Below are 19,253 nucleotides of genomic sequence, written 5' to 3'. Positions count from 1 at the left end.
AAAACTGGCCTTTATGGCTGGCCAGGGGCTGATCTGATGCAATTGGCTGTAAGCAGGCTGAGTCACTAAACAGAGCGGGACAGGGCCATGGCCTGGGCCTGTCAATGTTCTATACTGGGAGTTGGAAGAACCCTGGGAGCGGTGGGTGTGGCCTGGGTGTTGTGACTGCCAGGTCTGACCAGGCAGTGAGTGTCCTGGCAGCCTTTGGGCCCTGTCCTCCTGATCAGATCACACCACACAAGTCCCGCCCCACTTGGGGTCCAGCACTGCGCTCAGTCCCTAAGGGAAGACAGAGGCTGTGCAGTGTGGCTGGGAAGAGCTGGCTCAGCAGTTGGTTCCAAGCCACCACCCTGTCCTAGTGACTGGTGGACCAACCACTGGCCAATCTGCTGTCTTCTTCTGGCCTCTGGGGGAATCCTGAGGACACCAGGTGGCTTTGGGAAGTCTAGGTCCTGGTCATCTGGTCTTTGCTGGCCTGTCTCCGGACAGGGATGTAGGGTGCCACATTTTAGAACCAAGAGTTTGCATGGGAACTTGGATGGTTAGGGTGAGGTGAGGTACTGGGAGAGGTGTGCCTGGGGCAGAGGGGACTCCGACGAGAGCTGTGGACCATCAGGGATTATCGGATGCGCAGTGTCGCTGTGGAGTCCTCCTCAAATGGGGACAGAGGCTCAGTGCAGAGGCAGCGATTTTGTGCGGTCGATTAGGAAGAGAGGAGATGGCCGCTGGCAGAGGGGTTTGTGTCTTCTACACACTGGGGCAAGTGCCAGAGCCCCAGGGAGAGACCAGCCCAGCCATGCTGGCTTTATTATTTTTTTAATTGATTTTTATTGAGCTCTACATTTTTCTCTGCTCCCCTCCCTGCTTCTCCCCTCCCTTTCAACCCTCTCCCAAAGTCCCCATGCTCCCCAATTTACGCAGGAGCTCTTGTCTTTTACCAGCCTTATCAGACTTGTGACCCCAAGACACATAAGATGACCAATTTGGGACCTTTAAGCTTCTAAATTCGCAGTCAGCCTGGCCACACGGGCCGAGGCTATACAGGAAACTGAGGCCCTGGCAGCTAGCAGGAGGTGGGTCCAGGCTTGAGGTCCGCGTCTCCCGACTCTAACAGGCTCTTGGATGATACAGACGTGTGCCCTGCCGTGTGGGTCCACAGCCCATCTGCAGCCCGGGTCAACAAGAAGCCAGCGGTTGCAGGGCAACACTTTCGATTCAGCCTAGTGTGCAAGGTTGGCCTCAGCCGCCGGAACAATAGGATTCTAGAGGCGTAGGGATGAAGGCGTGACCAGCACCAACTCTAGCCAATGAGATTGTCGTTATTGAGCATCACGAGGACCAGGGTGTGAGCTGGGGACTTGAGTCAGCAGGACAGACTCAATCCCAGATCGTCCTCCGCCCGGCTGTGTGCCGCCTCCTAAACCTCAATTTTTCTTTTGTTTCTTCGGGTAGCCCTGGCTGTCCTGGAACTCACTCTCGTAGAGCAGGCTGACCTTGAAGTCACAGAGATTCTCCTGCCTCTGCTTTCAGAGTGCTGGGACTGAAGGAGTACACCACCACATCCAGCTATTCATTTTTAATTTTTATTTATGAGCATGTGTGTCTTTTTTAAAGATTTATTTATTTATTTATTATGTGTACAGTGCCTGTCTGAGTGTACACCTACACACCAGAGGCAGGAGAATCTACAAGAGCTAGTTCCGAGACAGGTTCCAAAGCTACAGAGAAACCCTGTCTCAAAAAAATAAATAAACAAAAATTGATCAGTGTGCTTTGCCTGCATGTGTATCTGTGCAACATATGTTTACCTGGTGTCTGCAGGGCAGGGGAGGGCCCCAGAGCTGCAGGTGGCAGTGAGCTACCATGTGGGTTCTGGTGTCCTGGGTCAGACACAGGTTTTAGCCAATGGAAAGTGTCTAAGAGCCAACAGGTAACCACACTCTAGCTGTTGTGTCTAGACCCCAGTGTAGCCCGGAGCACAAACCACATCCTGGGGTGACATGCTTCAGTTAGCAACAACAGTTAGCCAGAAGCAGAACTGCAGAAGTCCAAACGCCAGAACGCACGGTCCGTGTACTAGAGGTCCTCCCAGACTGTGGACTTGGATGGATTCCGTCTTTCCGTTCTGGCAGGTGGCGGCTGTGCTGAATTCTACGGCTTGAATAGCACGTCCCCCATGGAGTTCTAGAGCTACGTACGGTCTGGGGCCATGTGCATACAAAATGCTAGATGTCAAGGAATGAGCTCTGGAGCTCAAGAGATGGCTTAACGGTTCAGAGTCCTCTCTGTGCAGACGGCCGGGACAGAACAAAGGGCACCCACTCTCCTTGTAAGAATGGTTGGAAGAACTTCCTTTGGGTGGTCTATTTCTATTAAGCCTCTCATGGCTGGCTCCTTCATAGACCAGGCTGGCTTCAAACTCACAGACATCCACCTGCCTCTGGCTCTTGAGTGCTGGGATTAAAAGCGTGTGTCACCACCTCCCAACATAAGAATTATTTTCTAGAAAGTTAAAGTCGAGCCCCCCACCTCCTCTACAACGAACAGATACGTGGTGGAGAGCTAGGAAGATCAGAGGAGCACAGAGCAGTGTTGGTGGGAAGGCTGCACCCCCCCCCCTAGAGTTTGTGCAGACACAGACTCCACCTCTGATGCTGCCTGGCTCTGGGCAACTTCAAAGGCCCACGGTCTGGACTGGACTCCTTGAAGGACTGCTATGGCCGTTGATGCCACAGGAGGCCACGTTGGTGTCCGTGGTCTACGCTGCTGAGCCAGGCCAGGATGAAGCCTGAAGCCTGAGCTAAGTGTGGACATATTGGTCCGGTCCTGTCCGTTGCTGCTGCCTGCTGCCTTGGATTTGCCCTCGGGCTTCGTGGCCTCAGGAGCCTTCTGTTCTCTTTGTTGTTTGTTTTTTTACTTTTGGTTTTTTCAAGACAGGGTTTCTCTGTAAAGCCCGGGCTATCCTGGAACTTACTCTGTAGACCAGGCTGGCCTCGAACTCAGAGATCTGCCTGCCTCCAGAGTGCATGCCACCACTACCCGGTTCAAGGGGGCCTTCTGGATATGAGAGGCGAGGCATGTCTAGCCAGCCAAGGCCATGCTGAAGTGACAGTGGTCTGTGCAGCCACTGCAGCCTATGAGTAGATCCTGAGACAGCCAGGGGCCATACTGACTTCCATGGCAGTATTAACACTCACTAAAGCCATGTAGATATCCATGGGCCCCGCCCCTTGATGGCATGGCATGGGTGCAGGGACGATGTGTTGATGGCTTCTAGTGGGGTGGTGGCGGGTGGGTGCAGGAGGAGAAACACACACCTACCTTTCCTTGGCCACTAAGAGTCTGACCATGATCCAATGTGTATATGGACAACACAAAGTGGCCTTATTCTGTTGTGTGTGTGTGTGTGTGTGTGTATGTATGTATGTGTATATACGTGTGCATGTTTGTGTATGTGTGTATATGTGTGTGTATGCGTATATGTGTATGTTTGTGTGTGTTTGTGTGTATGTTTGTGTATGTGTGTGTATGCGTATGTGTATATGTGTGTATGTTTGTGTGTATGTGTGAGTATGTGTGTATGTGTGTATATATGTGTGTGCATGTGTGAGTATGTGTATATGTGTGTATGTGTGTGTGTATATATGTGTGTGTATATGTGTATGTTTATGTGTGTATATGTGTGTGTATGTGTGTGTGTATATGTGTGTGGTGGAGAGAGATCACAGGTGAGAGGGAGAAGTGAGGACCTGGGTGCATGATGTGAAAGTCCCAAGTAATCAAGAAGAAAAGTAGACAAGGTCACCTGACATGTTCTCAGATGTAGGGACCTCCAGAACACACTGCTCATTAGCATGCCCCAGATGCAGAAGGCACGCACGCACGCATGCATGCACACACTCACACACAGCACAGGGTCCACTCCCAGAGGTCCCTGGAGGTGGCAGAGCCATCCATGGACAGGGGAAGTGGGATGGTGGGAGCTGAGGGAGGGAGCGAGTCAGATGGGACAGAGTGTCAGTGAGAGGAGACAAAGTTCTGGAGACGGATGGTAGAAACACTGCGCAGGGCTCTATTTCACCTTCTTAGTGACCCATCTCATCTGCAGCCCTTCGGGGGGACAGGGAACTCATGGTGGATTACAGGACCTGGCTAGCCGTGGACACAGGGCTGAGTCTCAGGAGAAGCAGAGGGCCTAGCACAGCAGGACGCCTCTGGGGATCTAGGCCAGCTGTCCCCGCCACAGTGACACCGTGTGGGGTCTGAGGAGGGCATGGAGGTGACCAAGCCTGATTCTGTGTCTTCAGATAGGCAAGCAGGTGGGGAAGACTGACATTGGTGTTGGGGTCAGTGTCCATGTGAAGGTCCCAGGGTGAACGGGGCAGTGGTCAAAGAAGTATCTAGGAACATAGGCCATGTGCCTAGGGTAGTCATTTGGCCAACAGAAGGGCCCCCTAACACATCTGTACTGGATAGACAATGCGTGCCGTGAGAGCAGGTCAGGCGTGCCCTGCCACAGCCTGGGTATTATTCCAGTGGAGTGTGGAGGAACACCGAAGACATGGTGCTCAGCGACAAAAACAGACAGAAAAGGTCACACAGTACAGGATGCCACGACAGGAAATGCTCCAAATGAAGATCTACAAAACCTGGGACCTCAGGAGAAGCAGCATGCCTTGGGAAGCCTTACTGAGTTGAAGCAGGAGGAAGCTGAGGAACATTCTGGGCCTCACATGGCTCCAACAGCCTCCCTCTGCCTTAGTCCGCAGCGCCATCTATGGATGAGAAGAGGTACTGCGCCAACGCCTAGAGGGTGACCCAGGCTTCCTGCAACCCACACCCAGATGCCTCCAGCAGGGCACACAGTGCAAGCCTGCCAATCCACCGCTTTGGAGGGCACAGAGGAGGAGGGTTGTCATGAATTGGAAGTTAGGAATCTTGTTTCAGACCACTGGCATCTACAACCATAATACACGGAATGAGACTCAGAGGGTTGTCAAAACTGCATGCCTTCCACAGGAGTGGGAGGCCGGGCAGCTGTACTTTGGAGCCTGAAGCAGGCGATCTGTAAGTTAAAGGTCAGCCTGGTCTACAGAGGGCATTCCAGGACAGCCAGGGCTACAGAGAAACCCTGTCTCAAAACCACCAAAAAAAAAAAAAAAACCCACGGAATACAAAAAACCCCAGAGGGGTGGATCCCCAGTGAGGGGGCGGGGGCGTGGTAAGGGTGGAGCCCCGCCTAGAAGGAACACACACACACACACATACACACACACATACACACCGCTCTGCTCTGTGAGGATCCGGGGATCATGATGGGGTAGGAGAGAAAGACTCCAGAGCTGTCCTGACTCCACAGCGCAGCGGCACACAACACACATCATGGACAGTCATACAGTAGGAAAACCCCCATCTCAAAAGAAAACACAAAATTGCAGCTATACATTGTGACCCTGCTTTGTGCAGATTCTGGACCCTGGGCTCCCTGGGCCCTTTAGGGTCTAACAGCCGGTTACCAAAGCTCATTGCCAGTCCCTCTTTCAGGGTGGGAGTGGACACAAACAGCAGCCAGCTGTCCAGAGTGTCAAGATGACAGCTTTATTCTTAGGCTTGAATTGAGGTGGGATGGATGAGGCAGTATGGACCCCTCCCTGGGCTGGTGTGTGGGCTGCTGGGATTTGGCACAGTGGCCCAGTCTTGCAGGTGGGAGATACATTCCGTCAAGCCTTGAGGGCTGGTCCTTGGGTCCTTCCAGGGCTGCAGCATCAGGTTTTGAAGGGCTCGGGCATTGACTTCTTGCTAACTGTGCTCATTTGGTTCAGTGACAGCCTCCCAGATTTGGGAAAATAACCAGAATTCCCTGGGGTCTTCACAGTGCACAGGTCTCAAGGGAAAGGCCAGAGGGTCAAAGACTGGCGCTGCCGACAGTCACACCCTGCTATGTCCTCCACGGCGTGGAGAGAGGAGTCCGTGGGAGTTTGGTCCTGTGGCCCCTAGGGTCACAACAGGCTGCCACTGAAGGAATGCCCCTGTTGCGACCCCCTAGGAACTGCTGACCTCAGCAGATGCTGGAAACAATGTGAAAATTCATTCCTGGATTCTGGTTGGACTGGGCACTGCACCCAAGAGGGCAGCCACTAGAAACAGGCTAAACTTTTTCTCTATCTCCAGAAGGGCATGTCTTGAATCCCAGTGCTGGGGAGGCAGAGGTAGGTAGATCTGGGAGTCTGAAGCCAGTCAGGGCTACATAATGAGCCCCAGGTCTGCCCAGGATAGTCTGAGATCCTGTATCAAAAACTGAAACAAAACACAGACATTTCTGAATGGACTGGGTGTTGTGTCTGACATCCTTTTTAATCTGCACACTTGGGATGTAGAAGCCGGAGGATATGACCAAAGCTGGGATGACAAATGCCACCACACCTGGCTTTCACATGGGGGTTGAGGTCACACCTTTCTTTTTTGTTTGTTTGTTTTTTTGAAACAGGGTTTCTCTGTGTACTATCCCTGGCTGTCCTGGACTTCCTCTGTAGGCCAGGTTGGTCTCAACTCACAGAGACCCACCTGCCTCTGCCTCCCAAGTGCTGGGATTAAACGTGTGCGCCACCACCGCCCAGCTTCCTTTAAAGTTTGTTTTTTTTTGGGGGGGGGGGGCTTAAAGACAATCTTGTTATGAGACCCTGAACGGCCTGATTCTCAGTGTGGAGGCCAGAGAGGTCTTGAATTTGCAGCACTCCTCCTACATCTGCCTCCAGAGTTCCGAGACCGCTGCATGCAGCACCTGTACCCTCCTGGTCCTGCAAAGGCACCTCAGAACACTCCATACTGGGAATCCTGTCCGGGGGTGGGGGTGGGGTTGGAGAGGGCGCCATTCAGAAGGGCCAGGCAGAATGAGTGGAAAGTTCTGGCACTGCATGATGTCCAGAAGTACAAGCAGAGGGCAGAGCTGGGCAGTGGAGGACATGGCTCATTATTACATCTTTAGATGTGTGGCAGCTGGGCATCCATGTGGTCACCACACAGAGTGTGGCTCTGCAGAGGAGACCGGATGCCACCTTCCTTCCAGGCTAGGAAGAAGGGGACAGAGCTGTGGCCACACATACTAAGGCCATGGGGCAAGGCTGGACAGGCATGGAGACGGGACAAGGGGGTAGTTGGCAATGGCTCCGGATCCTGCCTCCTGCCAGAGGCTGTGGCACAGACACGGTGTGAGCCTGCTGGCAGAGAGAATGCAGTATTACAGATTTCAAGTCCAGCACAGGTCAGAGATGGAGGGAGGAGCCAGAGTCCCTCTGCTCCTCTGATAGCGGCATTTGGGGTGACGATCCTGAGACCCAGGCTGAACAAAGCTGACAGGGGCGCCCAAGCTGTCTTCCTGAGGCCTGGCGGCCAGGGGGCCTCAGTGGCACATCCGTGAAGTCATCTCCTTCTGTGGGGACAGCAGGTGTCAGAGGCACACGCCAGGGACAGAGAAGAGGAAGGCTTCACACACAAAAAAAAAAAAAACCATGCAAGACAGTGTGTGGGGTGGGGACTGCTCCCTACGGTGGACAGAGGATCTGTGCCTCTGATTTGGGGGCACATGGACATGGGCTGTGATTTAAGTCACTTGACGCCTGGCAGGTGGGCCAGGACCAATACAACTTAATAAAAAGTTGGCAGCAGGAAGAGGACAAGCCTCCATGTGGAAGCTCCAGGAGCTGTGGGGATGCCTGTCACCCTGGCATCCAGTAGATGGAGGCAGGAGGATCGGAGCTCAGGGCTAGCTGAGGCTATATGAGCTTCTGTCTGAAAACAAACAACTACAGAAGCAGGCTGTGGGGCTGAAAACGGCTGTGGGATAAAGGAGCTGGCTGCCCAGCCTGACGACTGGAGTGAGCCCAGATACCACAGGACGGAGAAAGAAAACGGGGCCTCTACATGCATGTCATGGCAGCCGCGTGTGTACATGGAAACACATGAGTGAACAAACAAAACCCCCTGAAACCAATCAATCAGCACGCCTCAGACTCTCACGGGTGGGAGCACAGGCCATCTGTCATGGGGAGATGCTGCACGGAAATTCCACAGATGTTCGGGGCGTTGAAGGCAGGAGCCTCCCCACTGTGGTCTGTTCTACATCCCACGTGAGCCATGGTGGATGGGATGACCACACGGCAACCTCCCTGGAGTGGGGAACTAGGAAACTGGGGGCTCTTTGTTCTGAGGCAGGCACACGGGGCAGACTGCCAGGAGACCTCTGCTGTGGACCCCACCCCTGAGCTCACCAGGGGCTCCAGCTCCTTGGGGTCGATGAGGTTGAACTCGGTGACGAAGTAGTAGAAGTGCTTGTAGCAGGTGTTGACGTGCGCCTCGGAGCCCATCTGCGCTATGCGGTCGAAGTGGTGGATGTACACGTGCACGAACACGCGGAACAGCCGTGACAGGATCTTGCGCACCGCCTGCAGGAAGTTCTTAGGGAATGGTGTGCCTGGAGGTGGGTGAAGGAACCAGGAAGGAGACCACTCAGGACCAGTTGGCCTGGGACCTCGGTCCAGGTGGCCACAGAGGTGAGAATGGTGGAGGCTCAAAGATGTCAAGGTGCATGCTTGAGGTCACACAGCAAATGTTCCCATCCCAGGGACCAACTTCCTGCCAAGCTAAGAGTCAGCTTCCGTGGGCAATTGTCTGCTCTACGCCTGGGGAGCCTTCTCTGTGATGAGAGCCCTGGTCCACTCTGACCACTTTGCTCTTCCCTTTTCAAAGCCCCAGGAAATTTCTTCAGGCCCAGCAGCTGCTAGGTTGCCACAGCCTCACCCCACCCTGAGGACACGGCTCACACAGCACACGAATGCATGACTTTATGAGTGTCCCAGGATGAGCAGAGCCAGCAGGTGTCCCTACTAGAGCTATAGAGCAGGTGGGCAAAGAGTGAAGACACGGGCGGTGCCGCAGCTCCTAGCCCTTCAGACCTGGGCTCAGTAATGAGGCTCCATGGATGACTATAGCCTGGTCCCCAAAGTTTGGAGCAGGTCCCTCCAGGAACGGAAGGGAGGCTATAGGTGAGGACCTTCAGTTGGGACCATCTTGGAGCATCTGGGGCTCAAGTGTGACCACAGAGTCCTCAGAGAGAGGCGGGAGGGTTGAGAGATGCTGCCAGCCTAGAGCCAAGGGATGGAGGCCGTGTGGGCCACGTGCTCCCACAGACGTGGGCAGGGACTTGCCCTGCCATGCCCAGACTATATGTGGTCCAAGGGCCATGAAGTGACTGCACTTTTGCTGGGCTTTGGTCCATTATTTTTCTACTGCTGCTGTTATCTTGGGAGTCTGAGTTGCCTCTAACTGGACACACTAGATTCAAGGACAACTCTTGAACTCCTGAGCCTCTGGCCTCCTGTGGGAACAACGGGTCAGCACCTCCACTGTGGCCAGCATGTGGTTTAAGTCACAGCACTGGGAGACACGCTCAGCAAGGGAGAGGCTAGGGCCTCTGAGGCCACCACGCCCCAGCCCTCTTATTAACCACACACTCCAGATGGATAAAGGGCAGGATGATCTATGGAGTTTGAAGCCAGCCAGTGCTACACAGTAAGACCATATCTCAAAATAAATAAAGAAAAAATAAATTAAAACCCACAACGATCGATAACACATGAATAAAAAGCCAGGTGTGGCACAGCTGTCACCTCAGGACCAGGAAGTCTGAGGTAGGGGTCAAAGGCCAGCCTCAGCTACATCCTAAGTTCAAATCTGAGGCTGGAGTCAAAGGCCAGCCTCAGCTACATCCGAAGTTCAAATCTGAGGTGGAGTCAAAGGCCAGCCTCAGCTACATCCGAAGTTCAAATCTGAGGTGGAGTCAAAGGCCAGCCTCAGCTACATCCGAAGTTCAAATCTGAGGTGGAGTCAAAGGCCAGCCTCAGCTACATCCGAAGTTCAAATCTGAGGTGGAGTCAAAGGCCAGCCTCAGCTACATCCGAAGTTCAAATCTGAGGTGGAGTCAAAGGCCAGCCTCAGCTACATCCGAAGTTCAAGACCAACTTAGGCAACAGAAGTTCTTGTGTCCAGTTGGTGAAATCCTGAGGCCTGAGTGGGCACCCCAGATGTGTATGGAAACGAGGACCGTGGTAACACGAACTCGAAGCCTGACTGAGAAGCTACCCTGCAGCCAACCCTGTCTTCTAGCCAAACTGATGAATGACAGGCCACCGAGAGACGCTGTTTCTAAGGAGGTAGATTGTTTCTCTGATGACACCCAAGGGGGCCTTTGGCCTCCCAGTGCACATGCACCCAAACACCTGCATGTACCCACAAACGCATGACCATGCACACACTCCAGAAAAACCATGAGGCACTGCACTTGTGGTGCGCGACTTGGGGCAGAGGCAGGAGAATCTCTCTGAGTTTGAGGCTAGCCAGGACTACACAGTGAGTTCTAGGACAGCCAGGGCTCCACAGTGAGACCCTGTCTCTAGAAAACAAAAGTAAACAAATAAAAATCATCACACAAGCCGGGCGGTGATGGTGCACACCTTTAATCCCAGCACTCAGGAGGCAGAGGCGGGCAGATCTCTGAGTCTGAGGCCAGCCTGGTCTACAAGAGCTAGTTCCAGGACAGGCTCCAAAGCCACAGAGAAACCCTGTCTCAAAAGACCAAAAAAAAAATCATCATCATCATCATCATCATCATCATCATGATACGGGCCTAGAGAGATGGCCCAGTGGTTAAAGGCATGTGCAGAGGAGTCCAGACCAGTTCCCAACAGCCCACGGAGCTCAGAAGCACCTGGAACTCCAGCCCAGGTGGCTGAAAGCCTGTGCTGACCTCCACGGGCCCCAGCATGTGGTGTGGTGCACAGAGACACGCACACGAAATAGTAGTATTCACATGCAAACTGCAAGCCAGCTGAGCCTGTCTGGCCCTTTCTGCTCAGGGCTGCGCTCATGGGTGTGAGCAGACAGGGGTGCAGCCTCGACTCACCGACATTGGTGGGGAAGATGTCCTCGTTGTTGATCTGCACCTCAATCCAATCCATAAGCAGGTCCATGTAGCGGGGCGCGGAGAGTGCCGTGGGCTTCCGGAAGCGCTGCTCGTCCTGCCAGCGGTACTCATACTTGGGGCCCCCGGACATAACCGGGCACGACTGCTCAGTGCAGCCGTCGCTGATGGTGCCGTAGATGAGGTTGACACGGTTGAAGAAGTCCACCACATGCACAGCCACCCAGTCGTTGAGGTCCTCACCTAGTGGCAGCTGCACCGCCAGCCGCAGGTCCAGTCCTGCATTCAGCGACGCCTGCGCACGCTTGTGGAGCTCAAAGCGCTGTGTTCCAGGCTCAAACTTGCGCTTGGGCCGGAACGTTTTGTCCTTGTTGAACACTTGCTTCAGAAATGGGTTGGACATCTTGGTGGCACTTGTGTCTCAGAAGGCGCAGCAGAGACCAAGGAGGGAGGGATGCTGTGGTCACCCAGAGGTCTGAAACAGAAGAGGATGGTATTAGGACTAGGCACCCGCTGGGCCTGCCATCCTGGGAAGCCGAGGCAGGACTTGGAAACTGTGTAAGCAATGATATACTTCTGAAATGTCTGCTCTAAGAAACAAAGGCTGTGCTTGCAGACTTTCGGCAGGGAGCAGTTTCCCCAAAAGGGGCAGGTTCCTTGAGAACAAATGGTCACATGACACAAAACGATGCCCTCAGAGGCACCTGTCCCCCCCCCAGGTTAGACACTGCTCTGACTCTTCTTCAGGAAGCACGTGGGCGCGCTGGAAGTGACAGAGACATCTGGTCCTCAGAGTCCCAGGATGTGACCTGTGAGGAAGAGCCTCAACATAAGGTCACTCAGGATTAGCTGAGCAGCCAAGGACCAAATCTTTACTTCCATGTTTGGGGACGGACCTAGGATTTCACACAAGTCAGGAGGTTTTTTCTCAGCTTGCCAGGGGGGACCTACTGCACTCTGCTCCGAGACGGGCCAGGTAATACCAGAGAGATGATTGGGGTGCAGTCATGAAATGAAACAAAGACACTGCGGAACTGGAAAAACAGTTGCAGACAAAAGGGGAAGCTGTGGGGGTGGGGGAGTGACATGTGGTGTGGGCTGTTCCACCCAAGACAGGCAGCTCTACCTAACTCACAGTAAATAACTTGTGTGGTTTTTTTGGAGACAGGGTCTCATGTAGCCCAAGCTGGCCTCTTTGAGCTTCTGCTTTCTGAGTGCTAGGATGCCAGGTTCATCAACCCTCAGTGCACAGAACTGAAGTCACACCCACACACAGGACCAACAGCCGGGGGCCTACAGACGTACAGAGACATGGAGCCTGGAGGACCACTGAACCATGCACAGGAGGACCAGACAGACAGGGCCACAGTGAGGGACCCCACAACACAAATGTCCTCATTAGGCCGAGTTAGAGGCAGGAGTGAACGTGTGGGGGCCGGGAAGGGACATCATAGTTCACAGGGGATGGAATCTTCTGGAATTAGAGGTGGTGGCTGTACAACTTAGCTTGTACTTAATCCTGCCTTTTATGTCTTAATGAGACACAGGGCACACAAATTAGGATGTCAAAACAACTGCTCTGAACCCCAGAAAGGAAGAAACCGAGGTTAGTTCCCAGAACTATCACGCTATGTCAACGCCCTCACTCAGCACCTGCCTTCAGAGGAGAGTAGCTACGGAGAAAGGGAGACAATAAGAGGTTATAACCGAGGGTGGTGGTTCATGCCCATCGTCCCAGGACATAGGAGGTGGAGGCAGGAGAATCAGGAATTTGAAATCACCCTATGCTAGTTTCAGGCCTGGGCTACATGAGACCCTGACATAAGACACAAAACAAGGGCTTCCCATGGTGGCACACATCTTTCCCATGGTGGCACACATCTTTGACCCCAGCATTCTGGGGCAAAGGTAGGTTGATCTCTGTGAATCCAAAGCCAGCCTAGTCTATATAATGAGTTTTAGGCCAGCCAAGGAAGCATAATGAATTTGGGGTCAGCCTATTCTACATAGTGAGACCAGCTCAAAATCAATCAATAGAAACAAGTAGAGGTTGACAGGGTATCCAATGGTGAGCCCGCGTGGGAGTCACCAGGACACTGCTCAGGTCAACAGTGCCCTGCAGGCAGGAGACTGGACACCAGATGGGTCCAAACTTCCTCACAGCATCTATCCCCAGTGTCCCCACCCCACCTCAGCGTCGGCACTTGCTGGTTCACACCTGACTAGGCACTGTGCACTTCACAGCCTTCTGAGGAAATGCCACCTCCATGCCAGACAGCTCCCCTGAGGCTCTTCTGCCTCAGTGCCCACTGGGCCAGTGCTTCTCTGTGGGACATCATGGCACACGCAGGGTGCGGAGAAGCATCCTTGGTGCCTCACCCACTGCACACAGGGTCCCCTGGAGGCAGCAATGCCCTGCCCAGCCTACGGGAGGACTGTGGCAGACAGTGACAGTGGGATGTGCAGCGGAGGTGTCAGATGCTGGAGCGCACACATACTTCAGGAATCTACTGACGCAGGCTCCAGGGCTGGGTCTCTGCCCTCCTAGCTCAGGCCCCCCTCTCTCAGGTAGGCGCAGCCTAGGGCCGGGGGTAGGGCACGGAATTAAGAGAAGCAGTCACCAGTTCTTTGGTATATTTCTGCAGACAGGGCCTTGCTTAGCCCAGGTTGGCCCCGAGTTCCCGATAAAATCACCTCCACCCCTGAGTGCAGAGCCTTGGTGGTGCTCCTCGCCTTCCCTGGCAGCACAGGGCCTATTCTGACTGCAGTCAGGAAGGCAGGGGTGCCCACACCCCTCCACTGCCACCCTTGCCTACCTATCCAGCACCTCCCACAGCCTGCCTGCCCACAGCTGTACAGTCTGCCATCCAAATGCACCACACATGCTACCTGGACAAGCCTCAGTTTACCAGAGACGGTAGGTACAGTGGCTGCAGCTGGGGCAGGGCTCAGGGGTCATGCATCGCTTCTGGTTGCCTGTGGGGAGCTGGGCCAGCCATCACCTGTTGGTGGCTATCTCTTGTCTGCCTAAGGGTTTCCCTGGGGACAATTCTGGGGATTCCCTCTAATGCTGCTATACTAAGCTGGGGGAAGCAGGAGCTGGGGCCACCATGGGGAGACATGAAGGGTCCTCTGGGGCCTCCCCACTCTGCCTGCCTCTGTGTGACACCTCTCTGGGTTTGGCCTAAAGGGACTTTCAGAAGGGACAGTCCTCTCAGAAGGCCTCTGGAGGTCTAGACTAACAAGATTCTGAAAGCTTCTCTCATTTGTCTGGTTCTTAGGTTCTATTCTCTAAATGGTCATTAAGTTGCCTGGACTGACTCTGAACTCACGGAGTAGCTCAGGTTGACCCTGGAATCTCCATCCTCCTGCTCAGCTCACACCAGCATGCCAATTTGCTGTGACCTTTCCCTACACTTTCTGAGTGTCTACTGCAGTCCCACAAAACTGTTCTAGACACTGAAGGCAGAGGGTCTTTGTAGCCCCACCACATGTATGTCTATGTCCTTCTGAGACAGCGTTTCGCTGCAGCTATCCAGCCTGAAAGCCTGTCCTAGAACTCGCTCTGTAGACCAGGCTGGCCTCGAACTCAGAGATCCGCTGCCTCTGCCTCCTGAGTGCTGGGATTAAAGGCGTGCGCCACCACTACCAGCTCTGTGTTTTCTTAAAATTTCTTTTTTTTCAAGGGAGGAGCAAATGTTTTCTAGAAAATCTGGGGATGGATAGAGTCCCTGTCAAGATGAACTGCTTTCTGTTGGAAACACACTTCCTCCAGCACAGAGACCTAGGCTGGCCACAGCCCGTCACACTTCTCCCCGCACAGTCCCAGGTACCGTCTAGGCGTCTCCTCTCTGGTCCTCTTAGTGGACTTCCAACACCTGCTCAGAACTGGATGCCAGCACCCCAGGGTCCTCTTCTCTAGGCTGTCCCACTGCTGAAGAAGACATGACAGAACCTTCTAGAAGGACATGAGGTAGATAAAGCTGCTCTCCTATCCCAGCACCCACAGGCTCCTCTTCCTCCCTTTCTGAAAACAAGAAAACAGTGTGCTAGGCAACAAGGCTCTGACCCTTCATAGGCCAGGGTGCAGGGCTCAGGAGCCCAGGGTCACCCACTTCCTTCCGGAGGTTTCCACATCCTGCCACTGCCTTGGGGATAGGGCCTGAGGCGGTCCCATGTGCTTGCTCAGTGTGTAGCCCAGAATCTGAGAACAAAGCAGTGTCTCAAGGCCACCTCCACATAGAAGGTCATTTCAGAGCAGGAGCGTGGCTCAGTGGGCAGTGCCTGAGTCTCAGGGTTCAAACCCAGTATCCCAGCAAAGACAAAATGAGGCAGACATAAGGCCTCTGCACACAGCCTTGGGTTTGCATTCTGCTCACTACGGCACTATTTCCAAACCTCATCGTGATGGAACCACAGAGCCAGCAGCTGGCGACAGAGCGCATGCCCTCCTAACTGCTGGGCCATCCCTTCTGTCTCCAAACAATTCGTTTTTTCTTTCTTTTTCTTCTCCCTTTTTTAAAAGACAAGGTCTCATGTAGCCCAGGCTGGACTCAGACTCACTGTGTAGCCAAAGGTGCACAGACTCCTGCTTGAACAGGCTTTGAAGTCAGGCATTCTCAGAAAGCTACATCTATTTCCAGCTGCTGGGGATTCCCGGGAACTTCTCTTGGTGAAACCCCAATTTCCAAATGGAGGGGATTTCCACAGCATGGGACACTGGCTATAGAGATGCCCCCCAGGAACTTTCAGAGTATGAAGGTCATGCAGGAAAGCTACATGTGAGTTGGGCCATCCCACCTAGCGAAAATCACGAGGCTACAAGCTGGGGATTTGAACTGGCATCAGGTCTCATGCAGCTGGCCTTGAACCTGACCTTCCTGCCTTTACCTAGGCTGCTAGGCTTGCCCCATCATGCTTGGGTTTTGAAGTGGTAGTTTGAGAGCTTCCTGAGAGAAGAGTAACAGGGTGACTTGGGTTTCAACATGGAGCTGGAGAGAAAAAATAAAGCAGGAGCCAGTGAGCTGGCTCTGTGCCCGGAGGCACTGGCCACAGTCTGAGAAACTGAGCTCCACAGGAACCCACCTGGTAGAAGAGACCAGACTCCTCCCTCACTAGATAGATAGATAGTTAGATAGATAGATAGATAGATAGATAAGATAGATGATAGGTAGATAGATAGATGACAGATAGATAAAATAGATGATTGATAGATAACAGATAGATAGATGATAGACAGACATAGATAGACAGACAGACTGATAGACACACAGACAGATGCAAATTTCTTTAAGGTGCATACAGAAGATCCCTTGCCATTGCTGTACTAGAGGAGAGAGCCGTGATTAAACTCCAAGTGCCACAGACCTCAGAGCTGAGAGCCTGGAACAGAGCTGGCAGGACACCAGGCTCCTTGCCCCAGTGAGGCAACACAAAAAGCAACGGCTGACCCCAGATTGAGCCCTAAGGACAGCTGCCAACTTGGGTCATAAAGAGGTCACTGTAAAACCAAACCCACCTCACACTCAGTAAGTTGTGCCATGAACCTAACACTCTACTGTGATGGCAGCACTCAAGAAGCTGAGGCAGGAGGATTGGAGTGAGGGTCAGCCTGGTCCACAGAGTGAGTTCAAGGCAGTCATAGTAATTTAGCGAGACAATGCTCTAATTACAGAGAACTTTATCATGCCTGTGGTCTAGTGTGCAGCTTTTGTTCCTAGGAGGCTGAGGCAGGAGGATCGCCTGGGCTGAGAATTCTGGTCCAAGCCGAATGACGCAGCAGGATGTGACAGTTTCTTTAAAAACAGTAATTACATGCCAGCTGCTGGTGGGCACACCTTCAATCCCAGCACTTGGGAGGCAGAGGCAGGCCATCTTCTGAGTTCAAGGCCAGCCTGGGGTACACAGGGCTACAGCCTGGGCTACACAGGGCTACAGCCTGGGCTACACAGGGAGACTCTGTCTCAACCCATCCCCAAAAGAAGAGATTCATCACACATTTGCCTTTAGAATAAATGTCATGGAAACCTCTAGAACTCTATGAGATGAAATGTAGAATAACATTCAGATGTTCTGACTTACAATGTGATTCTGCCCAATAAATCCATTATAAACTGGATATATCCATGCCTCCAGTTCTAGCTCTTGGGAGACTGAGGCAGGAGCATTGCTGAGTTTGATACTGGCCTGGGCTACTGAGGGAAGGACAAACCAGCTGGGGTGTAGACACAGCAAGATTCTGTTTCAACATAAATAAAAATGTAAAAAGCAGCAGAGATGGCTCTGAGCTAACAAGCACTTACTGCGCTTGCAGAGGGCTGCAGTTCAGTTCCCTGCACTCACATGGCGGCTCAACCTGCCTGTGACCCAAATTCCAGCCGAAGGGACCACTCTGACTTTCTGGAGCGCCTGAAGGCAGGTGCTGTACACACAGGCTCACACACACACACACACCGCACGCACAAGGTCAAAAGGCGCGTCACCCACAGAGCCTGAAGCTCACGTGGTGCCCTGCGGTGTTGTCAAACTAGTGTCATTCTGATGTGACATCTAACTGGGGTCTCTGCCGATTCCACGTCACTGGTCCCAGTCAAAGGATTCAAGTCGTTTGTTTCAATTTCACACCATCCTAACATCGAAACATTAATTCTACTTTGGGGCCATGCTTATCTTTTCCCCCCAATACTGGGGATGAACCCAGGCCCTTGCATATTCTAAACTAATATTTTGCTGCTGACCACGCCCCCAACCCCCTCACTGGAGATTCTAGGCGGGCTCCATCCTGACCACGCCCCCAGCCCCTCACTGGGGATTCTAGGCGGGGCTCCACCCTGACCATACCCCAGTTTTTTGAGACAGTGTTTCTCTGTGCAGCCCAGGCTGTTGTAGACCAGGCTAGCCTCCAACTCAGAAATCCCCGCCTCTGCCTCCAGAATGCCAGGATTAAAGTGTGCACCCCTGCCCAAGTTCCTTTTGCTTTTTGAAATGAGGTTTCACTAAGTTACCCAGGCTGTCCTTGGGGCTCCATCCCTCAGGGATGCCTAGGAACAAGGCTACCAGCAGCCTCTAAGAGTTTATGACCTCCAGGAAAGACTGGAGATGGTATGGAAGGAACCTGAGACCGGGTGAGGAAGGTACTGTCCCAGGGTCCCCATCCTCTGACATCCCGAGTCCCCCGACTTTGCATAATGGTAGCAAATCGGAAACCAAAGTTTACAAGGATCCAGGTGAGCTCTGGAAGACATAAAAAGGACCTTTGCCACACCTCACACTATACCAACCCTTTACTGTGACTGTAGGCCTAGGGGAGGACGGAGGTGGGGGAGAGGTCGAGAGAGAGAAGGAAAAGGCATTGGTGCACACCTTTAATCCCAGTATTCAGAAGGCAGAGGCAGGCAGATCTCTGAGTTCTAGAACAGCACGGGCTGAATAGTGAGACCCTGTTTCAAAAAAAGAGGAAACTGCCATCCAAGTTAACTTCCTGTGATGTTTTCTAAACCCCCTTGTTCCCGTCCACTCTTCTTTTTTCTTTTCTTTCTTTTTCTTTTCTCTTTCTTTCTTCTTTCTTTTTCTTGAGACGGGGTTTTTCTGTGTAGTAGCTGTCCTGGAACTAGCTTGTCCACCCTTTTCAATGGCTTTTTTTGGGGGGGGGGCGGGGTTGGGGGATGGTAGTGGGGATGGTACCCAAGGCTGTATAAACACAAGGCAAATATTTCATCCCTGAGCAAAAGAGCCTCAGGCCTTCAATGAATTTTTAGTCAGAAACGTGATCGGTTTAAAGAAATGAGTCAGGCGGGAGCTGAGAAGGATCCGATCAATTATCTGAAGGCCAGCCCATGCTACCTGAGACTTCAAATATTAAAAATGGGGTTGTGACCCATGACGCTCACTTTGCCCATCCTGATGGGCAGCGTCCTCCTTTTGACAGGCAGGTCCCCACTCTGGACTCCTCTGAGTCAGGGCTTCGGTCACTGGACGTTGTCATCCTGAGGGATGGGGTCCCGCCGCCCGCCTGCGCCCTCCGAGGACCCACCTGGCCGCCTTAGGACCACCGCGGTCTAGAGCCGACTCCCGCCTCGCTGTGCCGGGCCGCGCGGACAGAGGGACACGCCCGCAGAGGGACACGCCCGCGGAGGGACACGCCGCGCGCCCCGCCCTGGCCGCGCCCGCGGGCCGGATTTACTTCCCTTAAAGGGACGGAGCCCGGATGGAGGCGTGGCGGCGGAGCTCCCGAGGAGCCGGTGTGAAGGGCGGGCACTCAGCGCTGCTCATTGGCTGG

General features: G+C 53.3%; 1 protein-coding gene across 3 annotated transcripts; it reads right to left on the bottom strand.

The window, feature by feature from the left end:
- Positions 1 to 5,577: 5,577 nt before the first annotated feature.
- On the bottom strand, positions 5,578 to 19,213 carry Mob3a (MOB kinase activator 3A). 3 transcript variants are annotated; one of them, XM_075975444.1, is made up of 5 exons: positions 19,008 to 19,213; positions 14,809 to 14,909; positions 10,958 to 11,450; positions 8,268 to 8,470; positions 5,578 to 7,429 (listed from the first exon to the last, which is right to left on the bottom strand). In XM_075975444.1, the coding sequence occupies exons 3-5, from the start codon at positions 11,376 to 11,378 to the stop codon at positions 7,400 to 7,402; spliced, it is 654 nt and encodes a 217-aa protein (XP_075831559.1). In that variant the 5' UTR covers positions 11,379 to 11,450; positions 14,809 to 14,909; positions 19,008 to 19,213; the 3' UTR covers positions 5,578 to 7,399. The 3 variants fall into 3 exon arrangements, with proteins under 3 accessions (XP_075831559.1, XP_075831560.1, XP_075831561.1); XM_075975445.1 differs by lacking the exon at positions 14,809 to 14,909 and having other exon boundaries at positions 19,008 to 19,212; XM_075975446.1 differs by lacking the exon at positions 19,008 to 19,213 and having other exon boundaries at positions 14,809 to 15,051.
- Between the last annotated feature and the right edge of the window lie 40 nt (positions 19,214 to 19,253).

The sequence above is a fragment of the Microtus pennsylvanicus genome, chromosome 6, assembly GCF_037038515.1.
Source record: "Microtus pennsylvanicus isolate mMicPen1 chromosome 6, mMicPen1.hap1, whole genome shotgun sequence".
In the NCBI taxonomy this organism is placed as follows: domain Eukaryota; kingdom Metazoa; phylum Chordata; class Mammalia; order Rodentia; family Cricetidae; genus Microtus; species Microtus pennsylvanicus.
This window is presented reverse-complemented; position numbering and strand designations above follow the sequence as displayed.

Excerpts from the sequence above, each read along its gene's own strand:
- Mob3a (XM_075975444.1), bottom strand. The coding sequence starts at position 11,378 with ATGTCCAACCCATTTCTGAAGCAAGTGTTCAACAAGGACAAAACGTTC. Across the intron at positions 8,471-10,957 it reads CATCTTCCCCACCAATGTCG|GCACACCATTCCCTAAGAAC; the intron begins GTGAGTCGAGGC and ends ACCCACCTCCAG. Across the intron at positions 7,430-8,267 it reads CCAAGGAGCTGGAGCCCCTG|AAGGAGATGACTTCACGGAT; the intron begins GTGAGCTCAGGG and ends CTGTCCCCACAG.